Source organism: Oncorhynchus gorbuscha, linkage group LG12 (assembly GCF_021184085.1).
Source record: "Oncorhynchus gorbuscha isolate QuinsamMale2020 ecotype Even-year linkage group LG12, OgorEven_v1.0, whole genome shotgun sequence".
Classification (NCBI taxonomy): Eukaryota; Metazoa; Chordata; class Actinopteri; order Salmoniformes; family Salmonidae; genus Oncorhynchus; species Oncorhynchus gorbuscha.
This window is the reverse complement of record NC_060184.1, coordinates 25893188-25910361: the sequence shown is the minus strand read 5'-3', so window position 1 is coordinate 25910361 and position 17174 is coordinate 25893188. Positions and strand designations below refer to the sequence as shown.

At 44.8% G+C, this 17174-nt stretch overlaps 1 protein-coding gene across 4 annotated transcripts in view; it reads right to left on the bottom strand.

Annotated features, from left to right (window-relative positions):
• The window catches only part of vash2 (vasohibin 2), a 53061-nt gene that overhangs the window by 10123 nt on the left and 25764 nt on the right, over positions 1-17174 (bottom strand). The window contains exon 7 of one of the 4 annotated variants that reach the window (XM_046291637.1): positions 4999-6865. The exons of the other annotated variants lie outside the window; for them this stretch is intronic. Within the exon in view, the coding sequence (XP_046147593.1) occupies positions 6796-6865 (70 nt within the window). The 3' untranslated portion in view covers positions 4999-6795. Of the gene's footprint in view, positions 1-4998; positions 6866-17174 lie in introns of those variants that run through there. 4 annotated transcript variants of the gene reach the window in all.

Sequence of the window (17174 nt, the reverse complement as noted above, 5' to 3'; positions counted from 1 at the left end):
TTACATTGAATGAGTTCCAGGCATTGTATGTACAGTACCTCTCAGAGATTAAGGCACACTGGTGGACAGAGAATCAATCCGTCAAATGTATTTATGAAGCCCCTTTTACGTCACCCGATGTCACAAAGTGCTGTACAGAAATCCAGCCTAAAACCCCAAACGGCAAGCGATGCAGATGTAGAAGCACAGAGATGATCAGAGAAAGTATCTTTCTCACTTGGGGCCTCATTTATCAACTGTGTGTCAATTTCATACTCAATTCTGGGGTACATGGAGCTTCTATGATTTGCAACATTGATGTCTTCATTGATAAATCACAGCCATATTTTATTTGTGCAGTCGTGAACGATACAACCCTGCCTGGACAACGCACACCATTCATCTTTTATGCTAAGAAAAGTGCCCTAATTTGCTGTATGATTTGGAGTTGTAATTGGGCCTTAATAGTTCCTAAAAGAAAGCGCAATGGCAAATTTGATCACATTTCTATAGAGGTGTGGCACAAACACCTCCCATTTCCCTCAAACGAACAATAGGCCTATTTGCTTGCAACACAGTTGATCAAGCTTCCAGAAGTTGTGTGCACACATGGTTTGAGATAGGCTTAGAGATAGGCACACCTTTTTTGCGTGCACGCACCTTTGATAAACGAGGCCCCTGGAGAGGAATGAAGGTGAACCCAGGGTGCAGAACCTTGGGAGTATGAACAGCTCATTGATAAGAACAGCCATCTCTGCCTTTAGGTGAGGAACTATTGAAGTCAGTCCCTGACAAGACAACTTCTCTCAACATGTATTCGTGTTTTTAATATTCTACACACTTCTCTAAGACCACACTGCAGATTCCTCAAGCCTCTTCCCAATATTGCACATCAATCTTTTTCTTTAGACCGAAACTAAGTCCGAGTTTAAGGACATTGAATTTGGATTTCCTTATAGGCATAGAATCAGCTCTCTAATGTGTATTATTTTGGTTGCCTTATATAATGGCAACATTAGTGCTATAAACTGCCATTCTCAAGCACACAAACCGCTGCTGTGAAGACCATTGAATTAGATGTAGTGAATATCAAGTGGTTCGTCTTGTTTCACTAATTGGCCCTGCTTCTGTTTTGACATTGCTCACATTCTCGATAAAATATGATAAAGTCTGAAGCCAAATTGAATTAGCCTATGATGCCTTGCCAGTGACATGCCAACGGTTGTAAATCTCATTCAAATACCTTCTCTGGACTCGATTTATTGCATCTCCTTTGACTCATTTTAAATTTGAATCTCTAAAATGATGCTGTTCTTGACTTTTGTCTTTTTTGCGTGCCAAAAGTATTAATTTCATTCGGTTCCTCACCACCTATTCCTGGCTGACATGCCTGGCTGATGGTGTGAATGAAAGCCATTAGGACTCAAGTCTCTGGTCTTAGAGGTAAGTGATGTTCTGCTGACATCTGCAAAGTCTCTGCTGCTACTGCTGCTTTGTGGGATTTCTGGGATGAGAGCGTTTACAGGCTTATCATTTGATGGTTGGTGAGATCCAGCCTCATTGGGGATCTTGCTTAGATATTGGATGAATCCCAATACTTTGAAGATGCTTCCTTTCCTTAGCTCTTGTCCTTTACCCTAATTTCCTGTTAGTTATTGCCTATTGTGTAATTTAGATCAGTTGGAATGAGGGATAGTAAACGAGGTGAGAACGTTATGAAATCTACAGTTTCTGAGTTTAGAGAGAGGGAGGCATTCCCTGAGCTGCTTGAGAGATGAGAAACGAGGGATTAATTTTATACACTGAACAAAAATATAAACGCAACATGTAAAGTGTTGCTCCCATGTTTCATGAGCTGAATAAAATATCCCAGAAATGTTCCCATACGCACAAAAAGTTTACTTTGTGCACAAATTTGTTTACGTCCCTGTTAGTGAGCATTTCTCCTTCACCAAGATAACCCATCCACCTGACAGGTGTCCCATATCAAGAAGCTGATTAAACAGCATGATCATTACACAGGTGCACCTTGTGCTGAGGACAATAAAGGCCACTAAAAGTTGTCACACAACACAATGCGCCACAGATGTGTCAAGTTATGAGGGAGCCTGCAATTGGCATGCTGACTGCAGGACTGTCTACAAGAGCTATTGCCAGATAATTTCATGTTCATTTCTCTACCATAAACCGCCTCCAATGTCATTTTAGAGAATTTGGCAGTACGTCCAACCGTCCTCACAACCGCAGACCACATGTATGGCATCATGTGAACAGTGACCCATGGTGGCGGTGGGGTTATTTTATGGGCAGGAATACGCTACAGACAAACACAATAGCATTTTATTGATGGCAATTTGAATGCATGGAAATACCGTGAAGAGATCCAGAGGCCCATATTTTGTAAGATATCTTTGACCAACAGTTGCATATCTGTATTCCCAGTCATGTGAAATCCATAGATTAGGGCCTAATACATTTATTTCAATTGACTGATTTCCTCATATGAACTGTAACCCAGTAATATCTTTGACATTGTTGCATGTTGCGTTTATATTTTTGTTCAGTGTAAATCTGCTCTCTGTGTCGTGGCATGTCACAGCTGCTGTAAAACAGATTAATAGAGATATGGAATCCTGTACCGGACTATATACAGAGCGATATCAGTACAGCACTATCCCAAAGAACTAGTAAGACCATAGCCTACTAGGGAATGTTATGACATTATTCATTTATATTTACTCCGATGGAGTCAAATCTACCTGGTCTAGTTGTGTGATATATTCAAATCTGGAATGATTTGGTTGAATACCATAATTGTACATCCATTATGCCTGTGCCCCATGAAGAACCTATTATCTGTCCTACCTGTTGAGTAAGAAATTACAGCAAAGACCAAATAGAAACATAAATCATTTTTTATTACAACACATGGTAGAGTTGATAAAAACCATTGTCAACTGATCAGTGTAACAGTAGGAGTTGGGAGGACATTATCTTCCACCAGTGGTCAAAATACAAAAGTCACCCTGTCATCATCATACATGGAGAAAACCAGGGGCGGATTCTAAAGTCTCATTTCAATAGAATAGTGGTGCTGTAAGAAATGCTACCATTTGTTCTGCTATTGATCTACCATCAATACTTTTCCTTTTCAGCCAATGGGACAAATAGATCAGCCCTTTCCAGAAAGATATGAGAATAATACCAGCCAACTGGCAGCACCAGTGGCAAGAGTATAAAAAAGAACACTTAACACTCAGAGGCCTAGTACATTCCCATTTACGAGAAGAGGCCAAGAGAACACTCTTAACACTCAGAGGCCTAGTACATTCCCATTTACGAGAAGAGGCCAAGAGAACACTCTTAACACTCAGAGGCCTAGTACATTCCCATTTACGAGAAGAGGCCAAGAGAACACTCTTAACACCCGGAGTCCTAGTACATTCCCATTTACGAGAAGAGGCCAAGAGAACACTCTTAACACCCAGAGTCCTAGTACATTCCCATTTAGGTTACTCATATTGTGCGGTTATTCAGATAACTTGATTCTGTTTTTCTTTTCTTTTTTTAAACACCATTTGGTAAATACAAAATGGATCAAATAAATCTACAGTCATGAGTGGTACTGTTTTTCTTTAACCATTATCCCATTGGATGGTACTTCATTTTTCAAGCCCATTCAGTGGTCAAACAGCACAAACATAGCAAGACCTTTGAAAAATGATACTGCTACAATGTGGTGTGCTTCTTTAAAAATCACCCCTCGTCCAAAGAATATATCATCATCATCATCACAACAAAGTGTTTTCACCACGTCATAAAAACAACAACCAGCATGATTAAACACTGCACTCAGTAACAGATGTGTTCAAGAAACAGCGAATAATCACCAATAGAACTCAGCCACAACACAATTTAGCTCAACACTAAACAGTTAAGAGCACAACTCTAATTTAGCTACATCACTTATGAGTATTATCTTTCAGTTCCCATATTTGCAGCAGTGAAAGCAGTCTTTCCTCCCAGTAAGGGTTCTAATCAATCTGGAAAGCTGAAGCGTTAGATATGCAGTGGGTACGGTAAACGCAGTCTCCACTAAAGCTGACATTGCCTTCAAATTTCAATCACGCTGTAAAGCTGAACTTCCGCAATGCATATTGAAAAGAGCCCAGTCATTTTCTTTTTTTTTAAACGGCAGTGTTTAACAGTAAGAATGTTAACCTAGCCTGTATAGATTAGACAAACGATTGTATTGTGTAAAGTGAAGCACATTGTGCTTCTATAGAGGATTGTAAAACCAAAGTCATACACTACATGGCCAAAAGTATGTGGACACCAACTCGTCAAAACATCTCATTCCAAACTCACGGCGATTACTATGAGGTTGGTCCCCCTTTGTTGCTATAACAGCCTCCACTCTTCTGGGAACGCTTTCCGTCAGATGTTGGAACATTGCTGCGGGGACTTGCTTCCATTCAGCCACAAGAGCATTAGTGAGGTCGGCACTGATGTTGGGCGATTAGGCCTGGCTCGCAGTCGGCGTTCCAATTCATCCACAAGGTGTTCGATGGGGTTGAGGTCAGGGCTCTGTGTAGGCCAGTTAAATTCTTCCACACTGACAAACTATTTCTGTATGGACCTCGCTTTGTGCTTTGTCATGCTGAAACAGGAAAGGGGCTTCCCCAAACATTTACATTTACATTTAAGTCATTTAGCAGACTGTTGCCACAAAGTTGGAAGCACAGAATCGTCTAGAATGTCATTGTATACTGTATGCCTCGTCCAGAGTCAGTTTGGAACTCGGTAGTGAGTGTTGCAACCGAGGACAGACGACTTTCACGTGCTACACGCTTCAGCACATTTCCACTTCCCAATAACAGCACTTACAGTTGACCGGGATAGCACTAGCACGGCAGAAATTTGATAAACTGTCTTGTTGGAAAGGTGGCATCCTATGACAGTGCCACATTGAAGTCACTGAGCTCTTCAGTATTGGCCATTCTACTGCCAATGTTTGTCTATGGAGATTGCATGGCCGTGTGCTCGATTTATACACCTGTCAGCAACGGGTGTGACTGAAACAGCCAAATTCACCAATACATATACTTTTGGCCATGTATATTAAGCTGGTTATTTTGTGCTTATAGTCTTTCAGACGGCTGGTGCCAATAGTGTTGGCCTTGATGGTATACTGTCAGACTAGCAGCACCATTCACAATTTGATCGTTAGAATAAAAAATGTTAATTAGAAACATAAGAACTGATATGTTCTCAGCTCGTTCAGGATTCAAGAAAATGAGACTGGATTTCAATTCTGCTGCAATCTCGAAACTATTTAGATTGAGGAAGACATACAATGATTTATCATTTCCGTTTGATGTGCATAGCTTGTTTAACCAAAAGCTATAAAATGTCATATTGTTCAGTTGGCACCCTCCTGGATATCTGATGACTTTTGAATACTACAAAAAAAATGGAAACAGTCTTCAACACCGCATCATGGCAGTTGAGATGGCATAGAAGCCTTGATTTGACTGATGTGTCTGTCTTGTGGTGTTCAGTATTTGCATTCTTAACTTCAAGATTCTGTGATAGGATTCAGAAAGGCCTCAGGTTAGGAGCTACATAATATTATCAGACATGTTTTTGTATATGTCTGTATGCTGAGGTGTAACAGAGTTGACATTTGAAGCAACACGTTACGGTCAAATTCTCTTGGGATTAAAAAGGTCATGTTCCGGCTAAACTCCAAAGCATCATTGTCACAAGCTTTGATTTCCATAAAAGATTAATTGATCTGGGCCAGGTTTCCCAAAAGCATCTTAAGCGATGGTTCTAATGTTGAACTTAGCCTTAAAATGCTTTTGGGAAACCGGGCCCAGCACTGTATCTGTGAGAGAGGAGGGTCTATAGAGACAGAGACAGGGGGGGATAATCTAACCGAGTGTCAGGGCTGGGGTTTAGCAGAGTACTCAGCAGGCTCTCTGCTTGACTGCCCTGGTCTTTGGCACCTCTCTGTTCCCCTCACCTCAAGCCTACAGTACATCCTGTTTCCTCCAACTCTTCTCTCTTTCTCCCCTCACCCTTTCACTTCCCACATCATCACACGGACTACAACTCAGCCCAGCAGATTACTTAACATCCTCTACATATTTAGGCATTACAACAACCTTTCAGTCTATATATTAATTATATTGAAAAAAATAGATGATCAGTCACACTATTTGACCCTTTTTACATAACGTCAGCATACTGTCGGCTATTTTTTTAACCCACAGACTCTGTTTTAAAAAATGAATCTTCACATTGTAAAAGTAAATGAAATGTGACTGTTGCTCTCCTACACAAAAGCACACAGGCTATACAAAAAACAGATTTTTTAAAAACCATGTAGAGAATCCAACATATGTACTTCTCTAAACGCATGAGAGGTCTTGATATGATGTCTTCATGCAATTTAGGCATCAGTCCTTCCTTAAAAACATAATAGATATGTATGCAAATGTATGTGGCTAATGCATGTGTGGAGGTGTATAATGAAACACACCTCTTGTTCAGGCTTTTGTTCGTCTGGTCATGAAGGACAGGAAATATATACCTTTGATATATTCAATGTACGTGTTCCTACTAGATGTCTGCCTCCAGTTTAGCATAATGTCATCATCTTCACCCTACAGAAGAGGCTGCTGGCAAAACCCTATAAATACTTTATAATTATGATATACACAATGTCAGGTGAACATATTTGAGGGTGTGTGAGGTGGACTGGGTGGTCAGAGTGAAGACCAGGAGAATGCAGACCAGTTCCAAGGAGTCTCAGATGCGGATCTGGTAGCCGTCGGTCAAAGTGCTGAGTTCTGCAGGCTTTCGATCCAGAGCCGCAGGACTGATAGATAGATAGATAGATAGATAGGAGAGAGATAGATAGATAGGAGAGATAGAGGAGAGATAGAGATTACAGTAGTGGACACCTCTGACCCACTCAATAACTTCCTATTGAAGTGATTACAGTAGTGGACACCTCAGACCCACTCAATAACTTCCTATTGAAGTGATTACAGTATTGGACACCTCAGACCCACTCAATAACTTCCTATTGAAGTGATTACAGTATTGGACACCTCAGACCCACTCAATAACTTCCTATTGAAGTGATTACAGTAGTGGACACCTCAGACCCACTCAATAACTTCCTATTGAAGTGATTACAGTATTGGACACCTCAGACCCACTCAATAACTTCCTATTGAAGTGATTACAATAGTGGACACCTCAGACCCACTCAATAACTTCCTATTGAAGTGATTACAGTAGTGGACACCTCAGACCCACTCAATAACTTCATATTGAAGTGATTACAGTATTGGACACCTCAGACCCACTCAATAACTTCCTATTGAAGTGATTACAGTAGTGGACACCTCAGACCCACTCAATAACTTCATATTGAAGTGATTACAGTATTGGACACCTCAGACCCACTCAATAACTTCCTATTGAAGTGATTACAGTAGTGGACACCTCTGACCCACTCAATAACTTCCTATTGAAGTGATTACAGTATTGGACACCTCAGACCCACTCAATAACTTCCTATTGAAGTGATTACAGTAGTGGACACCTCTGACCCACTCAATAACTTCATATTGAAGTGATTACAGTAGTGGACACCTCTGACCCACTCAATAACTTCATATTGAAGTGATTACAGTATTGGACACCTCTGACCCACTCAATAACTTCATGGAGGAAGATGGAGTGGAATAAAGAGAGGCAGAGGGCAGATAGAAAGGGAGTAGAGAGGGAGAGAGAAAGAAGAGAAGGGTCTGGAGTGTGAAGCAGCGGGTAGGTCTCAGTCAGCCAGTCATCTCTTTTTAATCCTGCTTTGTGATGGTGGTGTCCCTTCAGCTCAGCCCCACACTGCTCCACTTCCCCTGTCACTGCTATCATGCTTACACACAGACACACAAGCCCTAAATAACCACACGCACAGCACCTTCCCTCTGACAAAAATACTTTTCAGTCCAGAGATCAAAGAGAAGAGGTATTTCTAAAGAGGCTTATGGGTTAGACCTTCATAAATAAGCTCTCTCCAAAGTAACAAAGGTTTCCCATTTCCCTTCGAATGTCTTCGGTGTTCAATATTCTGCTTGACATGAAGCCCTGAAAGCACTTCTCCTGCCTGTGCTTCTCTCACTCCATTCCCTCCCTCAGAGTGCATTTCCTGCTCACCATCCTTTCCCATTGATTTCCATCTCCCCCAGCTCCCTCTGCCAGAGAGAGCGAGCAAAGAACTCATCTCAACATCAAACCAGTCCGACAATGCAGGCGGTATAAGCGTGTGCGTGTGTGTGTATGCTGGTATATGTGTATCTAAGACTACTTCCTCAGTGCCTTGGACAGCACACCTACTCCCTCCCCTGGTGATCTGATCAACAGCATTCTGTCTTCCAGGGAGAGGGGGAGCACAGAGCCCAGGATTTCAACACCCAGCACACCCAGTCAGTCGATCAGTCAGCCAGAAAGGCGTCAACTTTCTCTGAGTACACCATTCTCACACAGTGGCTTCCAAGCAGCTCTGGTTAACAGCCCATCCTTCACCACAGGCCACGGAATGAACATCATTCCTCAACACAGAGAAACACCACTCTGCTTAGCTATTCAGACTAAAGCCTGTAGACTTCACCAAGTCCTCTGGGAGGGCACAAATTACCTGTTGGTAGGCTTTGTTTCAGTGCTGATCAAAACAATTACAACTGTGTTGATTGAGCCCCTGTAAGGATCACAGCCTATGCATGGCTTTCACAGCTGATTACACACTGTTGAACAAAGAGCTTTGTTAAAGAATAATAGAGGAGAGGAGAGAAGAGGAGAGAAGACGAGAGGAGAGGAGAGAAGATGAGAGGAGGAAAGAAGGGGAGGGGAGGGGAGGGGAGGGGAGGGGAGGGGAGGGGAGGGGAGAGGCACAAGGACAGACACAGCAGTCAGCCCAGCCCACTACAGAACAGACACCCAGCCAATTATAGAACTGGCAACACCAGCACGCTACAGAATAGACAACACCCAGCTCACCACAGCCCACTACAGAATTGACAACACCCAGCCCACCTCAGAATAGACGACACCAAGCCCACCGCAGAAGAGACGACACCCAGCCCACTACAGAATAGACATCCCACTACACGGTCCGCAACCAAAACCTGCGGACTCTCCTTCACTGCAGCATACGTGAGTAAAACATTTAAACGTGTTAACCCTCGCAAGACTGCAGGCCCAGACGGCATCCCCAGCCGCGTCCTCAGAGCATGCGCAGACCAGCTGGCTGGTGTGTTTACGGACATATTCAATCAATCCTTATCCCAGTCTGCTGTTCCCACATGCTTCAAGAGGGCCACCATTGTCCCTGTTCCCAAGAAAGCTAAGGTAACTGAGATAAACGACTACCGCCCCGTAGCACTCACTTCCGTCATCATGAAGTGCTTTGAGAGACTAGTCAAGGACCATATCACCTCCACCCTACCTGACACTCTAGACCCACTCCAATTTGCTTACCGCCCCAATAGGTCCACAGACGACGCAATCACCACCACACTGCACACTGCCCTAACCTTTCTTGACAAGAGGAATAACTTTGTGAGAATGCTGTTCATTCACTACAGCTCAGCATTTAACACCATAGTACCCTCCAACCTCGTCATTAAGCTCGAGACCCTGGGTCTCGACCCCGCCCTGTGCAACTGGGTACTGGACTTCCTGACGGGCCACCCCCAGGTGGTGAGTGTAGGTAACAACATCTCCACCCCACTGATCCTCAACACTGGGGACCTACAAGGGTGCGTTCTGAGCCCTCTCATGTACTCCCTGTTCACCCACGACTGCGTGGCCACGCACGCCTTCAACTCAATCATTAAGTTTGCGGACGACACTACAGTGGTAGGCTTGATTACCAACAACGACGAGACGGCCTACAGGGAGGAGGTGAGGGCCCTCGGAGTGTGGTGTCAGGAAAATAACCTCACACTCAAAGTCAACAAAACAAAGGAGATGATTGTGGACTTCAGAAAACAGCAGAGGGAGCAACCCCCTATCCACATCGATGGGACAGTAGTGGAGAGGGTAGTAAGTTTTAAGTTCCTCGGCGTACACATCACGGACAAACTGAATTGGTCCACCCACACAGACAGCGTCGTGAAGAAGCCGCAGCAGCACCTCTTCAACCTCAGGAGGCTGAAGAAATTTAGCTTGTCACTAAAAACACTCACAAGCTTCTACAGATGCACAATCGAGAGCATCCTGTCGGGCTGTATCACCGCCTGGTACGGCAACTGCTCCGCACACAACCATAAGGCTCTACAGAGGGTAGTGAGGTCTGCACAACGCATCACTGGGGGCAAACTACCTGCCCTCCAGGACACCTACACCACCCGATGTCACAGGAAGGCCATAAAGATCATCAAGGACAACAACCACCCGAGCCACTGCCTGTTCACCCTGATATCATCCAGAAGGCGAGGTCAGTACAGGTGCATCAAAGCAGGGAGACTGAAAAACAGCTTCTATCTGAAGGCCATCAGACTGTTAAACAGCCACCACTAACATTGAGTGGCTGCTGCCAACACACTGACTCAACTCCAGCCATTTTAATAATGGGAATTGATGGAAATTGATGTAAAATATATCACTAGCCACTTTAAACAATGCTACTTAATGTAATGTTTACATACCCTACATTACTCATCTCATATGTATATACTGTACTCTATATCATCTACTGCATCTTTATGTAATACATGTATCACTAGCCACTTTAAACTATGCCACTTTGTTTACATACCCTACATTACTCATCTCATATGTATATACTGTACTCAATACCATCTACTGCATCTTGCCTATGCCATTCTGTACCATCACGCATTCATATATCTTTATGTATATATTCTTTATCCCTTTACACTTGTGTGTATAAGGTAGTAGTTTTGGAATTGTTAGGTGAGATTACTCGCTGGTTATTACTGCATTATCGGAACTAGAAGCACAAGCATTTCGCTACACTCGCATTAACAACTGCTAACCATGTGTATGTGGCAAATAAATTTGATTTGACCCGTCCCACCACAGAACAGACGACACCCGCCCCACCGCAGCACAGACGACCCCCGTCCCCCGCAGAACAGACGACCCCCGTCCCACCGCAGAACAGACGACACCCGTCCCACCGCAGAACAGACGACACCCGTCCCACCGCAGAACAGACGACACCCGTCCCACCGCAGAACAGACGACACCCGTCCCACCGCAGAACAGACGACACCCGTCCCACCGCAGAACAGACGACACCCGTCCCACCGCAGAACAGACGACACCCGTCCCACCGCAGAACAGACGACACCCGTCCCACCGCAGAACAGACGACACCTAGCCCACCACAGAATAGACAACACCTAGCCCACCACAGAATAGACAACACCCACCACAGCCCATACAGAACTGACAACAGCCAGCCAATCTACTGTACAGGCTGCCTCTACAATGTACAGCTATAAAGGAAAGATAGTAGGAGATACAAACAGTAATGACAATGACAAGGCCCTTGGTCTGACCACTCTTAGCTTTCCTTGTCTCAACAACATCACTGAATATTTAACTTCTCCGAAAACAGGTTTACATGCAGTATTGTAGTCCATTAGAATTACCTTGCATTTGATATTAAGAAACCGGGTGGGTCTAGAGACTTGTCACGAACCGGCTCAAAGCCCGTAACAAAGGGAGACAACGTGGAGATAAGGAGTAGCAAAATATATATTTATTAACTAAAGCAACTAAGGAAAATATCCAATGGTGTGTGTAATCAGTAATCAGTAGTGTAAGTGAGTGTTTGCATGCATGAATGTGATAATGCAGGGTGATGAAAGGTGCCAAAGCAAACAAACAAAAGGCCACCAAGAACCACAACACAATCTACAAAAGGTGTCTGCATGGAGAGAGTCTCCTACATGAATGTGGAAGAGGTCTATTTATCCTGGGAGATACCTGGCCCAGGTGTTTCCCATGTAGCTGACGACCCTCTCAACTCCGCCCACCGTCATCCTAATAAGGAAACAAGAACAAAGACAGAATACGGCAGACAGAGTGGGAGGGTCGTCACATTCCCCCCCATAAAACCGGGGACCAACAAGGACCCCGGAACAACATACCAGCCTCCCGCGTCCCAAATTGACACAGGCCTCCCGCGTCCCAAATTGACACAGGCCTCCCGCGTCCCAAATTGACACAGGCCTCCCGCGTCCCAAATTGACACAGGCCTCCCGCGTCCCAAATTGACACAGGCCTCCCGCGTCCCAAATTGACACAGGCCTCCCGCGTCCCAAATTGACACAGGCCTCCCGCGTCCCAAATTGACACAGGCCTCCCGCGTCCCAAATTGACACAGGCCTCCCGCGTCCCAAATTGACACAGGCCTCCCGCGTCCCAAATTGACACAGGCCTCCCGCGTCCCAAATTGACACAGGCCTCCCGCGTCCCAAATTGACACAGGCCTCCCGCGTCCCAAATTGACACAGGCCTCCCGCGTCCCAAATTGACACAGGCCTCCCGCGTCCCAAATTGACACAGGCCTCCCGCGTCCCAAATTGACACAGGCCTCTGCGTCCCAAATTGGTGAGGGGTTATGTGTTCACACCTCCACCTGCCCCATCCAACCTCCTCCTCCCCAGACCTCAGCAACCTTTGCGCATAGGAAGCAATATTTAAGAGGAAAGAAGAACACAAGACCAGGAGGGAACAGACAGGAAAGATAGAACATGACAACCCGAAACAATGGTCAGTCACGTAAACATTCAGGAACATGGCACAAAAGACCAACAGCTACAAACTCCAACGAAAAGAACATCAGGGTCCTTCTTAATTTTTACAACTCCCAACGATTCATAGTCACTTCCAACGATTCATAGTCACTTCCAACGATTCATAGTCACTTCCAACGATTCATAGTCACTTCCAACGATTCATAGTCACTTCCAACGATTCATAGTCACTTCCAACGATTCATAGTCACTTCCAACGATTCATAGTCACTTCCAACGATTCATAGTCACTTCCAACGAAACAGAATTTCACTAATTTCAATCATTTAAGCTTGTAGTGTTCAGAGATCTTCAACAGCTGTTCTTAAGTACATAATTCTAACAGGTCCTCTGATGGAAAGCGAATGAACTTGTATACATGAGACACCATAGTCATAAGTAAATAATCTTCCTCAACTCCTCTGCTGAGCACATCAGACCACAACCAGAGAAATGACAATCACCCTGAGCACCACAGAAGAGAGATTAGATACAGAGCTTCCCCAAAACCTACAATAACTCAACCCTAGTCTTCGTGCAGATTTGCGGTGGGTATTTACGCACTGTAGCCCGCTGGCAAGGAAATAGAACTCCCCAGCATGCTGGCAAATTCCACCAAGCCACAGATGTGCCCCCGAGACAACTGCTCAGTCCACAGACACCACACAAAAATAACAAACATTTAACCATGCCCAACATGTCCAAAATTGAAACACGTCGCTAAGCCTATCAGGGGAAAAAGGCTACAGCTCCGGGTAGCAAGTTCCACTACCCTACACAAATCTCCTACCGAGGTACACAGCCAATTTACTCACCTCCTCAGACTGACTTCCCAACAGAGAGTAGAACAAGTTTCCAGGCTAGGCAAGGCCTGGAAACTAACCATTATACTCTCTCCAACGCAGCACACAAACCAAACAACAAAGGTAACCAATACTGGGCCGATCACACTCAAACACCATATTCAAACCAAACACGTACCTCCACGGTCTCCCAAACCAATAGTTCAAAGATCCCGGATGAGCCCCCACTTGTCACGAACCGGCTCAAAGCCCGTAACAAAGGGAGACAACGTGGAGATAAGGAGTAGCAAAATATATATTTATTAACTAAAGCAACTAAGGAAAATATCCAATGGTGTGTGTAATCAGTAATCAGTAGTGTAAGTGAGTGTTTGCATGCATGAATGTGATAATGCAGGGTGATGAAAGGTGCCAAAGCAAACAAACAAACAAAAGGCCACCAAGAACCACAACACAATCTACAAAAGGTGTCTGCATGGAGAGAGTCTCCTCCATGAATGTGGAAGAGGTCTATTTATCCTGGGAGACACCTGGCCCAGGTGTTTCCCATGTAGCTGACGACCCTCTCAACTCCGCCCACCGTCATCCTAATAAGGAAACAAGAACAAAGACAGAATACGGCAGACAGAGTGGGAGGGTCGTCACAGACTCTAAAATGTATTTCCTTCAAAAGCAAAGGTTTCTTGGAGAGTGGGCTAAACCTCTAATTGATAAAGCCAGATGACAGTGACACAGAGTGATAGAGTAGAGCGCTGCCCTGGAGCATTCTGTCTCCCTGTCTGACTGCTGCTTTCCTTTGCCTGAGAGGAAGATCCCAAGGAGGAATACAATATTCATACATACCCCATCATAGACCTTCATCGCCATGGAGACTAGTTCACCTCTATCTTCAACTTGCATCTACTGCAAAGTCTTTGTCTATTAAGTGAAGTTCATTTCAGCCTTTCTCTCAGCTTTACATGTCTGTGTGTATGAGAAGGATCGCTATGAGCTGAAACCACCTGCTGAGCAGAGCTCTGGATAACTGCATAGAGTGCATTACCTCCTGATTCCGTCTTTTTAACGGCACTGCTAACACATGTATGGGTTCATCTAGTGAACCATCCACAACAGGAGGGGATTTTCCAAGCTATTCAGGGATACATCACGCTCTCAGTGTAGCTTTTATTCACCATTTAACCAATTAGATTTAATACGTTCATAAACCACTGTGGGAATAAAAATCCAGTCTTCACAAATCAATGTTATTTGGCAGCGCACATTCGCCCCATTAAACAAACCCAATATCTACAAATCTCCGAGCGGCGCCACTCGATGAGCAGGCAGTGGATGGAGGGAGGGCATTAAGCAGGCTTCCAGAGATCTGTTAGAGTTACTCTCCACTCTTTGTACACAAACTCTGACTGCTGATGACATTTTCTGAGGCACTGGCTGGATAAACATTTCTATAACATGGATAGACTATGTCGGTTGCGTCTGGATTTGAGGGGAATTATTTAATATATTGTGACAGAGGGACACTGCTCCCTAGGGGGCGACATGGTAAGACATGGGACACGAGGACATATCAGGGGGTGGAAAAAACTCTTCCTCAATAATTAACATCTCACAGGAGGCGACAGGCAGAGAAGTGGGTGTCTAAGAACAGGCCCAAAATAACTGTCAGATTGGGGGGTGGTGCTGAACACATAGACCTTGGCCTGAAGCCCCTCTTTAAATGTCACTGTTGTTCTCTTAGAGCCCCCTCCCACTCCTTTGGTCTGTCAGGATAGACGATGTACTTCATTGTTCTCAATTACTACGGTGTAGAAGCCACTTCAAGGGGTGATTACGCACACGCACGGACACACATTCACAAACGCATACACACATATAAATGTACGTAAGCAGGCACGCACACACACAAACAAGCGTGCACACGCACAAAACCACGCACACACACACCAGATGCCAAAGGATAAAAGGTTTCCTATCATGTCAAATCACATCACACATACCCGTAATGCAGGCATGACAGAAATCCCCTGGCCATTTCACTGTGTCCATTCCAACAGGGGTGTGGGTTACATCATTAGGCTTTGGGTTGCTGAGATGATTGGTACTATGATAAAAACCAAGTATCAAGCTGTCGGAGATGGGCTGGGGATTACCAGAAGGCATCTGTCTCATGCATGTGGATCCTCCTCTCCGTGTGTGTTCTCTGAGCGACGCTGCAGCTGCTGCACTGAGTCAGGCCCAGAGCCTCTGCCTGCCCTCTGCCAGCTGAGAGGAGACCAAACCAGGCCAGGAGGATGGGAGAAGAGGGCTATCATCTCGCAAGATAGCAACAGGGCACTGCGTGTGTGTGTGTGTGTGTGTGTGTGTGTGTGTGTGTGTGTGTGTGTGTGTGTGTGTGTGTGTGTGTGTGTGTGTGTGTGTGTGTGTGTGTGTGTGTGTGTGTGTGTGTGTGTGTGTGTGTGTGTGTGTGTGTGTGTGTGTGTGTGTGTGTGTGTGTGTGTGTGTGTGTGTGCTTGCGTGTGCTTGCGTGTGTGTGCATGTGTGTGAGTGCTACAACAAATCTAGTTTGGTTTTAAATAAAGTATCAGTGAGAGTGGGAGACAGGTGACTCTCCAGAGCTTCTCTCCGAGCCTCCATCTTGTCAGAGAAACTCCCTTGACAACACTTCCAGTCCAGTTACTCTGTCTATCTCTGTGTGACATGCTCAGTCAACAGCAGACTTAAGCATAGCCCAGAGGAATTATGGGAAATGGAAGTCCATGCATAAATCCCAGGATGCCTTCTGCACAGAATTGAGGTAGAAGTTGCCCTTCAACACAGATCTAGGATTACACTAGCCCCATTCCTAAACTTAACCAATAGAGGATGAGACAAGATCTGACTCTGTATCAGTGGTTCGTGGGGAAGGGCAACATCTTCCAACTCCACTCAACAGTGCACATATCCCAGCAGCCCCTTTGTTAGGGCAGGGTCTTCCTGAATCCTCCCAGTGTGCTGGTGAGTGATAATAGGAGTGAACACATTCCTTCTATAAGAGACACTATGCTGGCCTGGCTGGGGCTTTCAGAACACGAACACTTTTCCCTGTGATTATGCTGCTGTGCTGTCAGAATGGACCATCAACCCAGTATACACTCACGCGTAGGCTACATACCATAGGCATGCACATTGCACACATTCACTCCCTCGCCTACACACTGAAGCCAGTGTGCTTAAAAGTGAACTCCGTACTCCAAATTCACCCAGATTAGCTAATGTCAGTATCTGATCTAGTCCTGCTTCTTAGTCCTCACAGTTTCCTCTAACTGGAGCTGACAAGAGTGTGATAGACTGAACTCTACATGAACTGGGTTCCTTAGCCAGGAAGCAAGACAGGGAAAGAGGGTTGATAGAAGAAGAGAACTGCAATAGTCTACAGAAAACAAAGACTCTGTTAACACCTCAGATTTCAGCAACTTCAGAAAGTGTGCCAGCCCTCGTTAATACAAAAACAAGATGGAAAACATTCCAGCCAATTCATCTCTCTCTAACATAATAGCATCAAGCCAAG